This window comes from Beta vulgaris, chromosome 3, assembly GCF_026745355.1.
Source record: "Beta vulgaris subsp. vulgaris cultivar EL10 chromosome 3, EL10.2, whole genome shotgun sequence".
In the NCBI taxonomy this organism is placed as follows: Eukaryota; Viridiplantae; Streptophyta; class Magnoliopsida; order Caryophyllales; family Amaranthaceae; genus Beta; species Beta vulgaris.
Window position 1 is genome coordinate 11,314,291 of NC_079204.1, and position 15,734 is coordinate 11,330,024.

The 15,734-nt window shown below is 33.8% G+C and overlaps 1 protein-coding gene and 2 long non-coding RNA genes across 3 annotated transcripts; 2 read left to right on the forward strand and 1 right to left on the reverse strand.

The window, feature by feature from the left end:
• Positions 1–1,860: 1,860 nt before the first annotated feature.
• LOC125495819 (uncharacterized) lies at positions 1,861–3,612 on the forward strand. Its single transcript, XR_007272228.2, has 3 exons — positions 1,861–2,050; positions 2,141–2,209; positions 3,534–3,612. It is a non-coding gene; the product is annotated as an uncharacterized LOC125495819 (long non-coding RNA).
• A 5,090-nt stretch (positions 3,613–8,702) lies between these two features.
• LOC130590695 (uncharacterized) lies at positions 8,703–9,342 on the reverse strand. The gene is made up of 2 exons (XR_008968542.1): positions 9,267–9,342; positions 8,703–9,226 (listed from the first exon to the last, which is right to left on the reverse strand). It is a non-coding gene; the product is annotated as an uncharacterized LOC130590695 (long non-coding RNA).
• A 5,304-nt stretch (positions 9,343–14,646) lies between these two features.
• LOC104888658 (probable calcium-binding protein CML14) lies at positions 14,647–15,243 on the forward strand. The gene has a single exon (XM_010673684.3). The coding sequence runs from the start codon at positions 14,647–14,649 to the stop codon at positions 15,241–15,243; it is 597 nt and encodes a 198-aa protein (XP_010671986.2).
• The last annotated feature ends 491 nt before the right edge of the window (positions 15,244–15,734 follow it).

Sequence of the window (15,734 nt, forward strand, 5' to 3'; positions counted from 1 at the left end):
GTGGAAAGGCCTCAAGAAGGAGGTAGCGAGATATGTGGCGAGATGTTTAACATGTCAAAAAGTGAAGTTTGAACGCCAGAAGGCACCTGGGTTATTGCAACCATTACCTATTCCAGAGTGGAAATGGGATTCTGTCTCCATGGATTTCGTGTCAGGGTTACCAAGGTCTAAAAAGGGAAATGACTCGATATGGGTGATAGTGGATCGTCTCACCAAAACGGCGCGATTTCTTGCAATAAAGGGAACTTGGAATCAGTCGCAGATGGCTGATGCCTACATTCGGAATATTGTTCGTCTTCATGGGGTACCGTAAGCATCGTTTCGGATAGAGACCCCCGATTTCTGGCTCATTTCTGGGAGAAACTTCAGGAAGCTTTCGGAACAACATTGAAATTTAGTACGGCATTTCATCCTGCTACCGATGGTCAAACTGAACGTACAATTCAGGTATTGGAAGATATGTTGCGAGCTTGTATTTTGGAATTCCAAGGGTCTTGGGAAGATTATTTAGCTTTAATAGAATTCTCTTACAACAACAGCATCAAGCCACAATAGGAATGGCTCCATATGAAGCCCTGTATGGTCGAAAGTGCCGAACGCGATTTGTTGGGAAGATTTGAGGAATAGAGTACCGGTAGGACCAGAATTGGTTCAAGAGACTATGGATCAAATTCGAATAATCCGGGAAAAGATGAAAATCGCTCAGGATCGTCAGAAGAAATATGCAGACATAAGAAGGAGGAAATTGGAATTTGAAGTCGGAGATAAAAGTTTTCCCTTTTTTAAAGTTTCCCACTAAAAAGGAGTAAAAGAGATTCGGTATTCGAGGCAAACTTAGTCCGAAGTTCATTGGACCTTATGAAATCTTGAAAAGAGTTGGCGAGGTAGCTTACGAAATTGCGTTACCTACTGAACTGTCTCGCATCCATAATGTGTTCCATGTATCACAGCTTCGGAAATATATGCACGATCCTTCCCATGTGTTATCTCATGAACCATTGCAACTTGAGAAACTCTTAGTTATGAAGAAAGACCTATCAGAATATTGGACCGACGCGAAAAGGTTCTACGGAATCAAGTCATACCATTAGTTAAGGTATTGTGGTCCAGTCAAAATTCGGAGGAGGCTACTTGGGAAAAAGAGACTGATATGAAGCACCGCTATCCGCAACTTTTCTAAGGTACGGTTTAAGTTTCGGGACGAAACTTCTTAAGGGGGGAAACGTGTAACAGCCGCTAAATAATAAAGGATTATTATATGATTAAGTAACTTAAATTGTGGAATTTTAACGTGATCGTACGTAGGAAATACGTATGATGAGTTGTGTGTAAAAATAATGTGTGTTTGTGTGTAATTAGTACTTAGAAGGAATTATATATAAAAATAATAATATTATCTCGTTACATGGGAACATTTAGTATCGATATATTATTTTAATAAGTTAAGTTATGGAAATTGGAAAATAGTGGAAGATAGGAATCATGTTTCAACTATTAGGCAAATTGAGGGTTGTGTTTAAAAGAATGGACTTTGGAGTTCTTTAATATAGATGGGTTGATATAAATTAAGGAGTATATATTATGGATGTTTTGAGTAAAATAGTCATCTTGGGGAAGGTTAGATCACTAGTAAGCAAATCAATATAAAAAAATTAGGCTTAGGATAGTACAAAAGAAGATCAGAAATTCCTGCAGAAGACCAAGTAGGAACAAAGACCTCATTTGGCTTATTAAAGAAGAGATCACGAGATATAAAACATACCCAGACTTGGTTCACATGCATACCAACACCTCATAAAAATTTCAGTACATTACCACACAAAAGCTTGCTGCCCAGAACACACCATTCTTCCTCTCTCACTCGCCAGCTCCTGCGAGATTGCAGAGCTTGGTTCTTCCTTCGTTTTCTTCAATTTTTCTCTATAAAAACTTGCATGCAAAGCTTGATTCATATTCTAAACACATAGGTGCATACTGGGAAGGTAAAAGTTCGAGCTTTAAGAGTCGGGAAGTTCAAGAAGCAAGGCCATCTTCTTCAATCAAGGAAACAGTAAGTATAGTGAATGTTTAGGTTGAATTAAGGTACTTCCTTGAGGTATTTTCTTATGAAATTTGGTGTGAATGTTCTTTTATGTCTTAGGATCAAAAAGAATCAAGAATCCAGTCTTGAGGAGCAGTAGAAGTCGAGTTACACCATTTACAAGTTAAGGTATGCAGATTCAATGCCTTTTTGGAGATTAAAAATGATGGAAGTTGTTAGATTTGTTTTAGAACGAAATTAAGGCTGAATTTTTGTTGTGAATGGCTATTGGATTTTATATTTTGATGTTATACAAGTTTAAACCCTTGCATGTTGGTACAACAAATGAAAAAGGACTCCTTTTCTTACCTTAGGAAGAATAGTATGTGGATTTTACTTGTTTTGGTTAAGAATGGCGATTTTGTGTTATGGATGGATTTTGGTAAGTAGGCAGTAGGTTGGATGATATTAGGTGATCATATAAGTGTGTGTTAATAGCTAAGAACATCATTTAGGATGAAGGTTAAGTTTTATACTAAAAAGTGTGGTTAAAGGCATGTTTTACTATGTGATTTTTACTTGGAAATGTGATCAATGTTGGAAAAGGATTTCATTGAACTTATTATTAGTTATTCTTGATAAAGAAACATGGAGTTCATGATATACTTGGATAAGAATCTTCTACATCATTTCAGATTACATTAGAGGTTCCGAAAACTATTTACAAACTACGTTTTAAAAATGAACTATATCGGGTTGCCTATAATCTTTTTAAGGAAAACATTTTCAATGATATATAGATGTATTTACAGTAGCTTAAACATAAATGTTTCACTTATATTACTCAATCAAATCGATGATCAAATTCTATTCAAAGTATTCTTTGTATGAGGTCCGAAATCACCCTTTTTCGCACATCAAAACCTAGATTATTCTTATGATTAGTTAGATCGATTGTGTGGATTCTTTAAAACTATTTTTGGCATTCCTAAAATCATGTAGCTACTGTCCTAAGTCCATTAATCCATCCTTAACCAAACCTTAAATCATTTTTATAAGCTTAACTTTTAGTATAACTTCTTACAAACCGTTTTAGTAAGTGTATTCGTTATTAAAGAATGAGAATTCGTTTTTGCGTAGTGAAGAGGAATGTGTGTATCATGTGAAAGGACATGTCCTATAAAACTTGCAAGCGAGAAAATAGTAGGAGTTTAAACTCCGAATTGTGTGGAGGTTGTATTCTAATACACCTCATTGTGATATCTTCTTCCTACGCCCTCAAGCTAAACGTTTTCAAAATTGTGTTGGTATGTGGACGTTTGCTATAAACTTGTGAACATTTCGAATGTGTATTCTTACGAGAAAGTTTATTCTCTTGACTATTGATTTGTAAATTACCTTGGAGTGTGATCACTCCTTGTTTTCAGCCACCATAAATCTATTTCTGGATTGATTTGCATACCAGTGTAAACTGATTTTTATTTGTTCTATGAACCTGTCCTGGTGGGGGCAGACTCTTGTGCAGGGAAAAGCAAGCTAAGGTAGTGTGAGGGATGAGCTGTAGTGAAGTCATGTCTCAACTGTCATAGTGGATGCAAGCTTGAACATGATCATATTTTGCAACTTACTTCTACTCATGAACACTGTTTAACTTTATTTTATAACTTTCTTTTGGGTCTGTAATAACTAACTTAATTTCATATGTGATGAATGTTTATTTTAAGATTAGCTCGTAGAGTCAATTCAACCATATTAATGGGTTGACTCCAGCAGGTGACAGCCTCCGTAACGTTTGATTATGATTTTGCTTCCGCTATTGCTAGAAGTATAGTTTTAATTAATATTTAACATAAGCTAGGACGGGGGCTGTTACAGTTGTTCCCTAAACTCTTATCATTTGGTTAATTTTGGTTATCTACTTTCCAGTTTAGGTCTAGGTTTTGTTGCAATGTTGTTTTGTAAGATGACGTTTTATTAATATACATAATCGCTAGTTTGTGTTAAAAAAGGTGATGAAAAACCATTAAAAGGGACGTCTAAGAAGGTAAGATGAGCATTGGAAGATAAAGAACATGTAGGTGTAGAAATAGTAGTAGTAGTAGTAGTAAAAGGTTGAAAAATAAATTCATTCTCCAGGAAAATAACATATTTACTCAATATGATATTGTGAGTATCCAAAACAAAAAGTTCATAACCCTTCTGAGCATATGGATAACAAGTATAAGACACACCTTTTTGCTCTTGGTGCAAACTTATCTAATGTTTTGATAGCTGGATAACACAAACATCCTATATGGTTCTCAAATGCTTATAAGAAGGATGTTTTTGCATCAAAATATCATAAGGAGTCTTCCATTTAAGGACAGAACTAGGAAGCAGATGAGCATGAAACTGAATAGCTCTAGCAGTCTCTAATAAGTGTATGTTTGCGCTCAACCCTGCTATTCTGTTGAGGATTCCCAGGGATGCTTCTTTGGTGAACTATTCCTTTTTCAGAAACTAAGGAATGAGAAGAAGCTTGTATAATCTGATAGGCATGTCGCGCACCTAACAAAAATAATTTCCTAACTAACCTCCTGACTACGTAGCAGGGCGAGTCAAGGTCGAATCCACATAGACAAACGGTATTAAACAATAGAAATCTCGACTCAATTTAACTAAACAAGTGACAAACAATGGTGAAAAAGGTGTTAAACTAATAGTAACACTAAATTATGACAACTATTAAGAACACGCGAGGTATAATCAATCAATAAAGGCACCTAAAATTAAGTATCCCTGCTAGCCCAAATAATACATGAATAATTCCCATCCCAATAAACATAATCAATGATTCAAAAGGAGTAATGCACTCTATAAATACCAAAGACCTCTCCCGAGTACTTCTGTCTACTCTAAACAAGCAATAAAACTTATTCCCATGGAATCATGCAAGAAAGAGACATTAAACATGGCATCACAAATAAATTCCTAATAATCCTATCTACTTATTCCCATAGAGATATTCATACTCTTGATTGAATCAACAAATCCATCTAGATTCAATTCCCATTGAAAACAAGACATAAGGAATCAATTCAAAATCACCTATTCCTAGTATGATAATGAAAGTAAGCACAATTCAATCAAATAAGGACAATTAATCACATCTAATTGGGATTATTATGGGAGAGATTCATGAATTAATCATTGCTAGGGTTTGTTAATCTTAGATTATAAAACTACTCACTCATAATTGAAATAAGAAAGCAATTGGTAAATAAATCAAAAGACATAATAATAATAAAGGAAGAGAGAAAATTAGAAAAACTTAGTCTTTACTTGAATGGATCAAACTTTTAGAATTCAAGGCTCAATAATGGAGTTTACCCTCAAAAATCTCTCTAAAAAGTAATACTCTATTTTCCAATAATGAAAAACTGCTCAAAAGTATGTTTAATAAAACCTAATATCACTTACATAAATTAGAAAAGGAAATAATTAAGTCGCGAAAATAAGGCGGGTAGCAGCGTTCAAGGGGAAGTCGAATCTCGCTTGGGCGTGCATCATAGTGCACGGGCAAGCGGAATCCTGCTTGGCGGGCGTGCACACAAGACAGAAGATTTTGGTGATTTCGTTTACAATACCGCACAAGCAAGCGGAATCTCGCTTGGGCGTGTGCCTTGGTGCATGGGCAAAGCGAGATCCTGCTTGGGTGGGTATCCTGGTGCATGGGCAAGCGAAATTTTGCTTGGTCCCGCAAAGAAACTATTCTTCAATATCATCATTCCTTCGACTCCAAAGCACTCAAACTCATCTTCTAGCATCCGAAAACCGCCAACTAAACCATCTACGAACCATATTAGCTTCTCTTAGTCACAACCGGCCTCAAAAACCTGAAAGTCACATAGAAAAGCCAAAAGTATCTCGAAATAACACAATGGTTCAAAAGAATGCTCAATCATGAATTAGATCCAAGATGCACTAAAAACTTCATGAAAATGAGACTTAGTACCTACCTATATGCAACTAAAAACCGACTTATCATTATCTATGTGCCATTATCACTTCTAATGGTCTTAACAAGTCTGCCAAACTGAGTATTTATATATGCAAGAAAAATAGAAATGATACATGGTACTTGAGTATTATTAGAATGAAGAAGATGAGTCCATGTAACTCTTGTATGATCATCAAGTATGGTCAAGAAATAAGTAGCTCCACTCAAGCAATGAATTTTATATTGTCCTCATAAATTAATGTGCAACATATCAAAAGATTGTTTAGCGAGATCATAAGACAAGGAGAAAGGCAACGTATGATGCTTAGCAAAAATGCAAGATTTGCAACTAAAATCATCCATATTATTGCCATCATATGGTATGGGTAAATGTTCCATGGTACATACAGAGGGATGACCTAATCTATCGTGAATAACATGTAAAGAAGGTTTGCATACTCTAGTATTTACAAGAGAAACATTAAGATCCATAGGAACAAATGAAACATAACAAAGAGAAGCAAACCTAGAAACAATATAAAATTTGCAGAGTCCAGTTAAACCAGTGCCTTAAGCTTGTTTAGTGAGAAGGTCCTAAAGAAAACATTTATCTTAATCATGTGCAATAAATTTTTTTATTAAGTAATAACTGATAATAAGTTTTATGTAAAGTCAGGAATGTATAAAACATTGCTCAAAGTGATTTTTGGAGTTAAATGAACTGTTCTAGCATGTAACAATTTTTTGAGAACCATCTGGCAAATCCTACTTTAGTTGGATACTTTAGTAAGCGAATTGATGCAAATAAAAGCATATTAGATGACATGTGATTAGTAGCTCCTATGTCTATAATTCAGGAACTATAATTAAAATAATTATTTGAAAAGGAACCAACATTAGATACTGAAGTTATACTTGCAAAATTGACTGCAGTATAATTTTGAGTAGAATCTCCAGATTTGGTGAGAGTTATGTTGCATCATTCGAATGAATTCCTTGAACATGTTGCTCATAACAATAGGATCCATAGAACTACCCACAACAGATGAAGAAGAATTGACATTAGATGTACATCTTAAAATCCATAGGAGAATTTTCGAAAATTTTGAATTTCTGAACATGTGTTGCCATTTTAGTGTGAGATTTGCCTTTCAAACGTGAATATCACTCTGAATTTTCGAAAATTTTGAATTTCTGAACAAGATAGTTTACCATAATTTCACGAATAAGGTTTAGTTGCTAACAAAATAAGCATTCATTTCTCTAGATTTATCAACCTTCAAATTGTTCATATTTGTCTTTCAACTTGTGAAGAATGTAATAATCTCGATTAACAGTTTGCAAAAGATCACTACTTAATATATTTTGTTTCAAAAGATCGTAATCCTCATTCGAACCAGAAACAAATTGAATAAGCTTCATTCTATGATCAACCTCTAAAATTCTTTTGAGCAAATTATAGCTACATTATGTAATTGGACCACTTCAACAATCAGGTTTCCCTTCCAATACTTGAATTTCATCCCAAATTCGTTTCAATTGACTAAAATACTCAGGAATAGACTGATTTCCTTATTCAGTTTTCATCAAAGTGCAATGAAGATTATACAATTCAGGTGTATTTGTGTGGTCATACCTTTCAACAACTTCAATCCAGAATTGATGATTAGAGTTTGCAAACAAGAAATTTCCAGCGATCGATTTCTCCATTGAATTTGATAACCAGGACATCACCGTATGATCTAGAGCTGATCATTTTGGCCCGGCCCGGCCCGACCCGCTTTTTGGGCGGGCTTTGGGCAAAATATTTTGGTCGTGGCCGGGCCCGACCCGATTTTTTTTTGCTTTGGGCAAGGCAAAAATGACTTTTTAGTCTATTTTTTTTGCCCTACCCGATTTTGACTCGAAGAGCCCGTTCATTTTGGTTCGGCCTGACCGATGGGCAAATTTTTTAGGCGTGGCCCGAACCATGATCACCTCTATTATGATCATATCGTATCCATTTATGATAATCAATAGAATCAACCGTTCGTTTCTTCAAAGTCCCGTCAAGAAATCTTAACTTGTTCCTCACAATTAGTGCAACTCGAACAACACGATTCCGATTGACGAAATCCTTACCAGTAAAGGTATGATTAGTAATCAAGATTCGTATTATCTTCATTCGACAAAAAAAATAAGGAACATTATAGCTAGAAACAACATTTTCTGAGCTAACTGGAGTTTCAAAAGAAATCATCATTGAATTTGAGTGAATTCAATCAGATAGAAAAAGATATTAAAAAAGAAGGAGAAATCATAAGATTTTGTGGAAATTTTATCAGAATTTTATGAGCTCTGATACCATGATGAATTTCATCATCAACAGTTGATGATTAACCAGAGAGAAAGAAGGAGTTTGAGAGAGAAAAAGTAAAATATCTCATTTAGTTTTTAATTTCACTAGTACAAAAAATGCAATTTGCGTCGGATGTGAGGCGCCTATTTGCGTCGGACTTCGGTGCGACGCCAAAGCCCTCGACGCAAATGACTCAGAAACGATCTGCGTCGTATGCGGAAACGACGCAGATGGTTCACCTATTTGCGTCGCACCTTTATACGGTACGACGCATGCCTTATACAATCTTGTTTTTCACCCACAAAAAAGGAAGATATGCGTCGCATATAGTACCACATCCGACGCAAATTGATTTTTTTTAAAACAAAAATCATCATTTGCGTCGCATAAGGCTCAATAAACGACGCAAATTTGCGATTTTTTAACAAAAAAAAATAAAATTTGTTGAACTGAACACAACAAACAGATACAGAAACGAAACTAAAACAGAATAGATACAACAAGATGTATACTCACACCAAAAACTGATCTGAAAAAAAAACAGAATAGATACAACGAAAAAAAATATATAAAAATGATAAGCTAAAAAATATGTTGAGAAGATACAGAATTAACTGAAAATTCGACAAAATATGTACAAAATGAAAAATAAACAACAAAAAATTGAGAAAAGAAGCGTGCAGATCTGAAAAAAATGTAGAAATACAACACGAATTGATGCAACAATTCGTTAATCCAAAAAAAATGCTCTAAAAATCCTAAAAAACAAATCTGTCAAAATACAACAACTAAAATCCTAAAAACCTGAGATCTGAAAACTTTTCGTTGCTGACATGAGATCTGACACACAATAGAGCAATGAACATCAACAATCACCGCGACGAACCACCTCGACGAACCACCGCGAACGAACCACCGCGACGAACCACCGCGAACGAATCACCGCGAACCAGTGCCGACGAACCACCGCGACGAACCTGCGCCAACGAACCAGAAAGATGAACCAGCGCGACGAACCAGCGCGACGAGGAGAAAGAAGAGAGTGTCGACGACGAACCAGCGCGATGAGGAGAGAGAAAAGAAAGATGCGGCCAGGCAGCAGTTAGAGAGGAGATCGAAGGTAGCGAAAATTTTAGGGTTTGCTGTTTAGAGAGGGTGAGAGAGAGAGAGAGATAGGGGGGGAGGGTGAGAGACGGCTTGTATAATTTTAGGGTTTGGGGGGTTTGAGCGAAAATTTTAAAGGGCTTTTAGCTGATGTGCGTCGGATGGGCCAAAGGGTCCGACGCACATGATCCTTTTGCAACGCACATTGCTATAGTGCGACGCAGATAGGGCTTAAAAATTTGTCACCTGAATGCAGGGATGTGCGTCGGATGGGCCTCAATATCCGACGCATATGGGCTATATGCGTCGCACATCAATAGGGTACGACGCATATAACTCGTATATGGTGCTTATGCAGTGATTTTGTGCGTCGATTCATTGTTGCATGCGACGCAAATGGGATTTGTGCGTCGTTTCCGTGTTTGTGCGACGCAAATTGACCTTTTTCTACTAGTGTTTGTTATTACAAGAGAGGGAGACATGTAATTATATACTCTCTCCGTTTCATTTTGATGGTTACCCTTTGATATTTTACACTATTCACAAATTTCACTTTGACCATCATTTGTGATTTATACGTGGATGAAAATATAGTCATGTGGGATCTTGTTAGATTCATCATAACATGTATATTATTAATACGTACTTTTTATAATTTTTACAAATACAAAACTAAAGATATATGTCCTCAAAGTTTTGCATTGGCATGTGTGAAAAGTGTAAGTGTGTAGATTAAAATGAAACGGATGAAGTATTAGCTAAAACTAACTCTCTAACAAACCTAACAAACTAGATTTTTTTTACAAGTAATATAAATTAGTATATAATCTCAACATGAATATAACTCTAACTATCCGTTGGGTTGATTACCTATATGAAATAAATAATTAAATATCACTTCATCCGTCTCATAATATAACTTTCGTTTTTATTTTGGAGGTCAAACTTTAAAATCTTTGATCAGTATTAATATATACAAAAAAGTGTATTCATATAGATCTTGTGTTAGACGATTTGCCTTAATATGTACTTTCACTATGTCAACTTTTTATAAAATTTATTAATATAGAATTAAAGATAAAAAAAAGTCAAATATACGTTTTGAAAATTGTATAAAAAGAATCAAGAAGTATATTTTGTTGAGTTGTAATAATCCACTATGAACATTGAAATTTATTTCATGTGGGTAGATTATCGAATTTGTAGATAAAGTTTTTTTCCCCTAGTATATAGGGGAGTGGGGAGTATATAGATTACATAAAGTTTAGGGATGCGAAGCTTCAAACATAGGAGGAAGTAATTTAATGGCTAAGGCTACAGGAACCCTCTTAATGCAAAAATTTGTGGGGTTGTCAGCAAAGAATAGGGTCATGCATGAGAGATTAATGCTTTGTAGAAGGGCATCTTTCTTGATAAAGGGATGTGACGAAAAGATCAAATAAATAAAGTTAGTAAATAAAGTAAGCATCACAAGGTCACTTTTAGTCTTTTACCAAGGAAAATTATTGCAAATTATGAAAATGTATCTCATAAAGATATTCTCTAAAACTGCCTTGATAATTTTTTTAGGGGAAACTAAGTCATATAAATGCCATAAAAAGCTAATTCTGGGAGAGGTGGCAACTCAGTGAAATAACTCTCCAAATTTCAGGATATTGCCAGGGTTCGAATCTTCATTTCAACAATATGTTGGGATATTTAATTCTGAACTATTTAGCCTTGTACCCAACCTTTGATCTGATGTTCCCTTCAGAGCTAATAGCCTAATAGGGGTTGGGATTCGAAGCAATTATCTTTCCCAATCAAAAAAATAAAAATGAAAATAAAAATAAAAAGCTAACTCTTTCTTCTGGATATATACTTCTATCACTAATCAAAAAAATCAAAAAAATAAAAATGAAAATAAAAATAAAAAGCTAACTCTTTCTTCTGGATATATACTTCTATCACTAATCATAAGTAGTCCATAACTTATGAGTAGCCAGTTGGCCACCATACTCTTCTCCTGTAAAATTAAAGGAGCTAGGGCTCCAGATGATGCAAAACACATATTATTAGTACTTTTATTCTATGTATGGTCAAACAACTGTCCTCCTTAATATGAGTAAATTAATATTTCAGACCAAAGCTAATAAGCTATTGTTTTCTATTTGTTTAAGGAAATATGAATATTGATAACTCTTATATAACTGCCAAAAGTGAGAGTGAAGAATAGTCTAATGGTCCGAGCTTCTCCTTCACCCTTGGCAATAGTTGGAATTCTCTTTATTCTCCTCTAACTTGTCAAGGTTTCTCCTTACATCATCATCATCATCATCATTATTATTATTATTATTATTATTATTATTATTATTATTATTATTATTATTATTATTATTATTATTATTATTATTATTATATAACTGCCAAAAAAATTCCTATATAATAAAAATTATTTTTATAAACTTGAGACTATTTAAAACTACGCTAATATGTGACATATGTCTGCATGATATGTGTCCATAATAGAGCATATGAAGTGATGTACGTGTAAGCCGGTATTAATTTATCATTTAAGCCAACTCATGATGAGTAAAAAATATATATAACTAAAATACTTAAATAAAAAACTCCACCTTCTCAATCTGATTATGATGATCTTGTATCTTACATACATTCTTAATTCTTACATGTTAAATCAACTACAAATACATACAAACATTATATCATTATATTAGATATAAATCTTTTATTACATATAAAATACTACCTCCATTTCTTTTTAACCTATGTAATTATGTACACAATAATTAAGAACTAAAAATTAGAAGAGATAATATTTTTTTTATCCATATGAGCCACGAAGGCAGTACAAAGAAGAAGAGGGGGGATTCGAAGCTGTGAACGATACCTATCGTTCACAACACCTCAATCTTAACCACTAGGTCAAGACATCCTTGGTAGGAAAGAGAATGTTTTAATTGTCTTTCTAACCTATGTGACTATGTACATAGTTAATGTTATATTATTAAACTTTACTAAATAGAAAAATTGTGCATATATTATGAAATATCTCAAAATAGAAAATAGTGTATGTAAAAAGAAATAGAGGTAGTATAAAACATTAACTTTACTCATATGGCAACCCAATTGAGGTTCATATATATCAGCTTACCCCATCATTGACCTAATTAACTAAATGATTATCAATGTGTAATCTTGGAATTTTTTATGGGGCTGAATCTTAACTAAGCAAGGATGTGTCTTCATTAGCACAAATATAGTAATATCATATCATACTATTCATAAAGACGACAAAAGAGATGCCTTGAAATTAAATTTGTGAAGCCAACTAACATCCTGAAAAAAGCTACAAAGCCTACAAGAATCTAAGAAAAAGCAAGCATATATAAAAACTCAATATAAATATATAAATAAAAGAGTGTTGAATACTTGCATGCATGCTTCTCCCCACCGAAATGACTATCATGCATGCATATCAATTTATTTCACTCACTTCCATGGAAACTTTTTAAGAAAGCAATGGAAAAGTGAAAGTATTTAATTAATTAAAAGGATTTTATCCTAGTTAATTACCTAGCCCATATTTAGTGCATCAACTTTTTGTACATGACTTGATTTATCTTTCACATGAGGCTTTCAGCTTCAACTATGGTCCAACAGATTAAAAGGTGAAAAGATCGGAAGAGAATAATCAACAAGAAAAGGATTAGTTTTACCTTTTTTTTTTTTTTTTCCATTCGGAGACCCGTGGTAAGAAGAATTACCTCTTGGTTGCCCTCGCACAGGGCCCTCACCCAGAGGCCCAACAAGCCCAACCCCCTCCCCCTCTCCCCAACAATATTGAAATTTACTTCCACCAAGATTCGAACCTTGGTCTTCCATGTGGGAGATAGGAAGCAATACCATTGGACCCAAGGGTCCTTGGTATTAGTTAGTTTTACCTTAGTGTGCTAAAATTGTCCAAACTAGGTGAAAATATTTACTACAAGAAAATAGTAAAATACAACTAAGAACTAACCAGTCAAAACAAAATTTCTTTTTCTTTTTTTTTTCCAAAAAAAAAACTACTAGTACTATACATTTTGGCTGGCTCCTTTATTTGATTCGTAACTCGTAAGCATCTGATTCTTTCCATCATGAAGTGATGAATCATAAAGACTGAATGGAATCCCTCGCTGACCCAGATCCAAATATTAATAAGCACGTCGTCTAGGAAAGTTTATTGAAAGAGAAATAACTTTTTATTGCAGTTATTATAACCATGTTTATACTAAATTTTTCCATTTTCTTTTATTTTGGTCCACAAGAAATAACTATATATACTTCATACTACTATTAAGTATCAATCATATTGTATGATTAAAAACTTACTAGGGCAAAGTTTAAAATCCCCAACTTCTAGATGGAAATTAGATCTGTAATTGTAATTATTATATACAGGATTTTTTGTTAGAAATTACCTAATAAAACACAAGTTTTGTAAGGAATGATCTAATAGCTTTTTTTTGTCTAAAAAGAACTACTATTAAAATACTTTTGGTTGTTTATAACAACCATTTTATGAATTTCAGGCCAAAACATACACCAAATTCCGGCGTTGACTGCAAATGAGCTTAGAGTAGTGAGCGGTAAGACAGAAAGAAGTGTCGATTGGAGTTTAAAACAGTCGACGCCGAAATTTGGTGTTTTGGCATGAAATTCATAAAAGATTGTTATTAACAACCGAAATTATTATAATAGGTATTTTTAGACAAAGAAAATTATTAAGTCCTCTCCTACAAAACTTGTGTTTTATTATTCGGACAAAAAACCCTATATCAATTAGATCCCTTAATATAAAAAAAAAAAGTTATCAGAGACCAGTCCCACACTCCCATACTAGCCTCAACTAAGATCTTCCGTTGTTTATAACAACATGATAGTCTTGGAACGAAACAAAGGATACAAGTCTACAAGCAACTTCCTTTGAAAAACCTGTCTTAGATGTAGCATTCCAATAATAGATGAATCTATAAAAAAAAAAATTATGGTGAGAAAATAGATATTCACATCCTCATTTTAAGGATGAGACAATCATAAAATAATTTTGAAAATATTTAGATTTTCTTTTCCAATATTTTATCTCTTCTTTCTCCATAAATTAGGACAAAGCTATTTGCGCTCCCTTTTTTGATGTGCAATAATAATATTTTATTCTAAACAATGCACATATCAAAAGCTAGGGAGCGATTAGCTTTGCCCAATCTTTCTCAAAAATACAAATTTAAAGACGCGTCATTAGTTTATTTATTATCAAAAGCTAAGCATAAATTTTCTTTGAATGAAATCAAAGAAAGAAGAAAATGGAGATTAAAGGCAAAAAAGCTTAAACATTCCACAACAAAATTGAAGGAAACATTCTCATTATATGATAAAGATGGGGATGGCAAAGTTGATCCATCAAATCTTGGTGTTATGATTCGAACTTTGGGTGGTAACCCAACAGAAGCCCAAGTAAATGATATTCTAACCAAAGAGAATTTAAATGGGCCGTTTGATTATGATAGATTTGTGGATTTGATTAAGAAGCATTTATGGGTTAGGCCCAAAAAACATGAGCTACATAAAGCCTTTAAAGTTATTGATAATGATGATGATGGGTTTGTTGAGGTTACAAAACTTAGACATATTTTGACAACTATGGGTGAGAGTTTGGATGAGGAAGAATTTGATGACTGGATCCAAAGTTTAGGTGTTAATAATGAAGGGAAAGTAAGTTATCAAGAGATTATTTCTCCTATGGTGGCTTCTCCTTCTTGATGTAGAAAGTTGTAAATTTTGAGTTGTTTTTGTTCCTGTTTATTATTGGATCTTATTTTTGAACTATTCTTTGTTGTATTGGGTAAACACCAAAACTTTTAACTGTGATTAACAGATAATTTTTTTGAATGTCCTGTTATTTTTGTCCAACATCTCCAAAATGTCATGATATCCAAAAGGCCTTTGTAATTAGGAATTAGGCAATGCTATTTTTTCTGGTGATGAAATTATTTGTATTGTAATAAGATTCTTGATTATATTTTCTAGGAATGGTTGAATGAAAATTTACGCGAAAGTGGTGAATTAATTCCTTGACTTTATGTCGATTGTGAAGTTATCCCTTTTAAACTTTTGCCAGTTCTGAAATATACTCCTTTAAACTTTTGTTGATTGTGAAATTACCCCTGAACTTTAAAGCGTAGCAATTTGTCCCCTTAGCCTTTATATTCTTACTCTTTTGTTGTATATATATAATATATTTCTTTCATTCT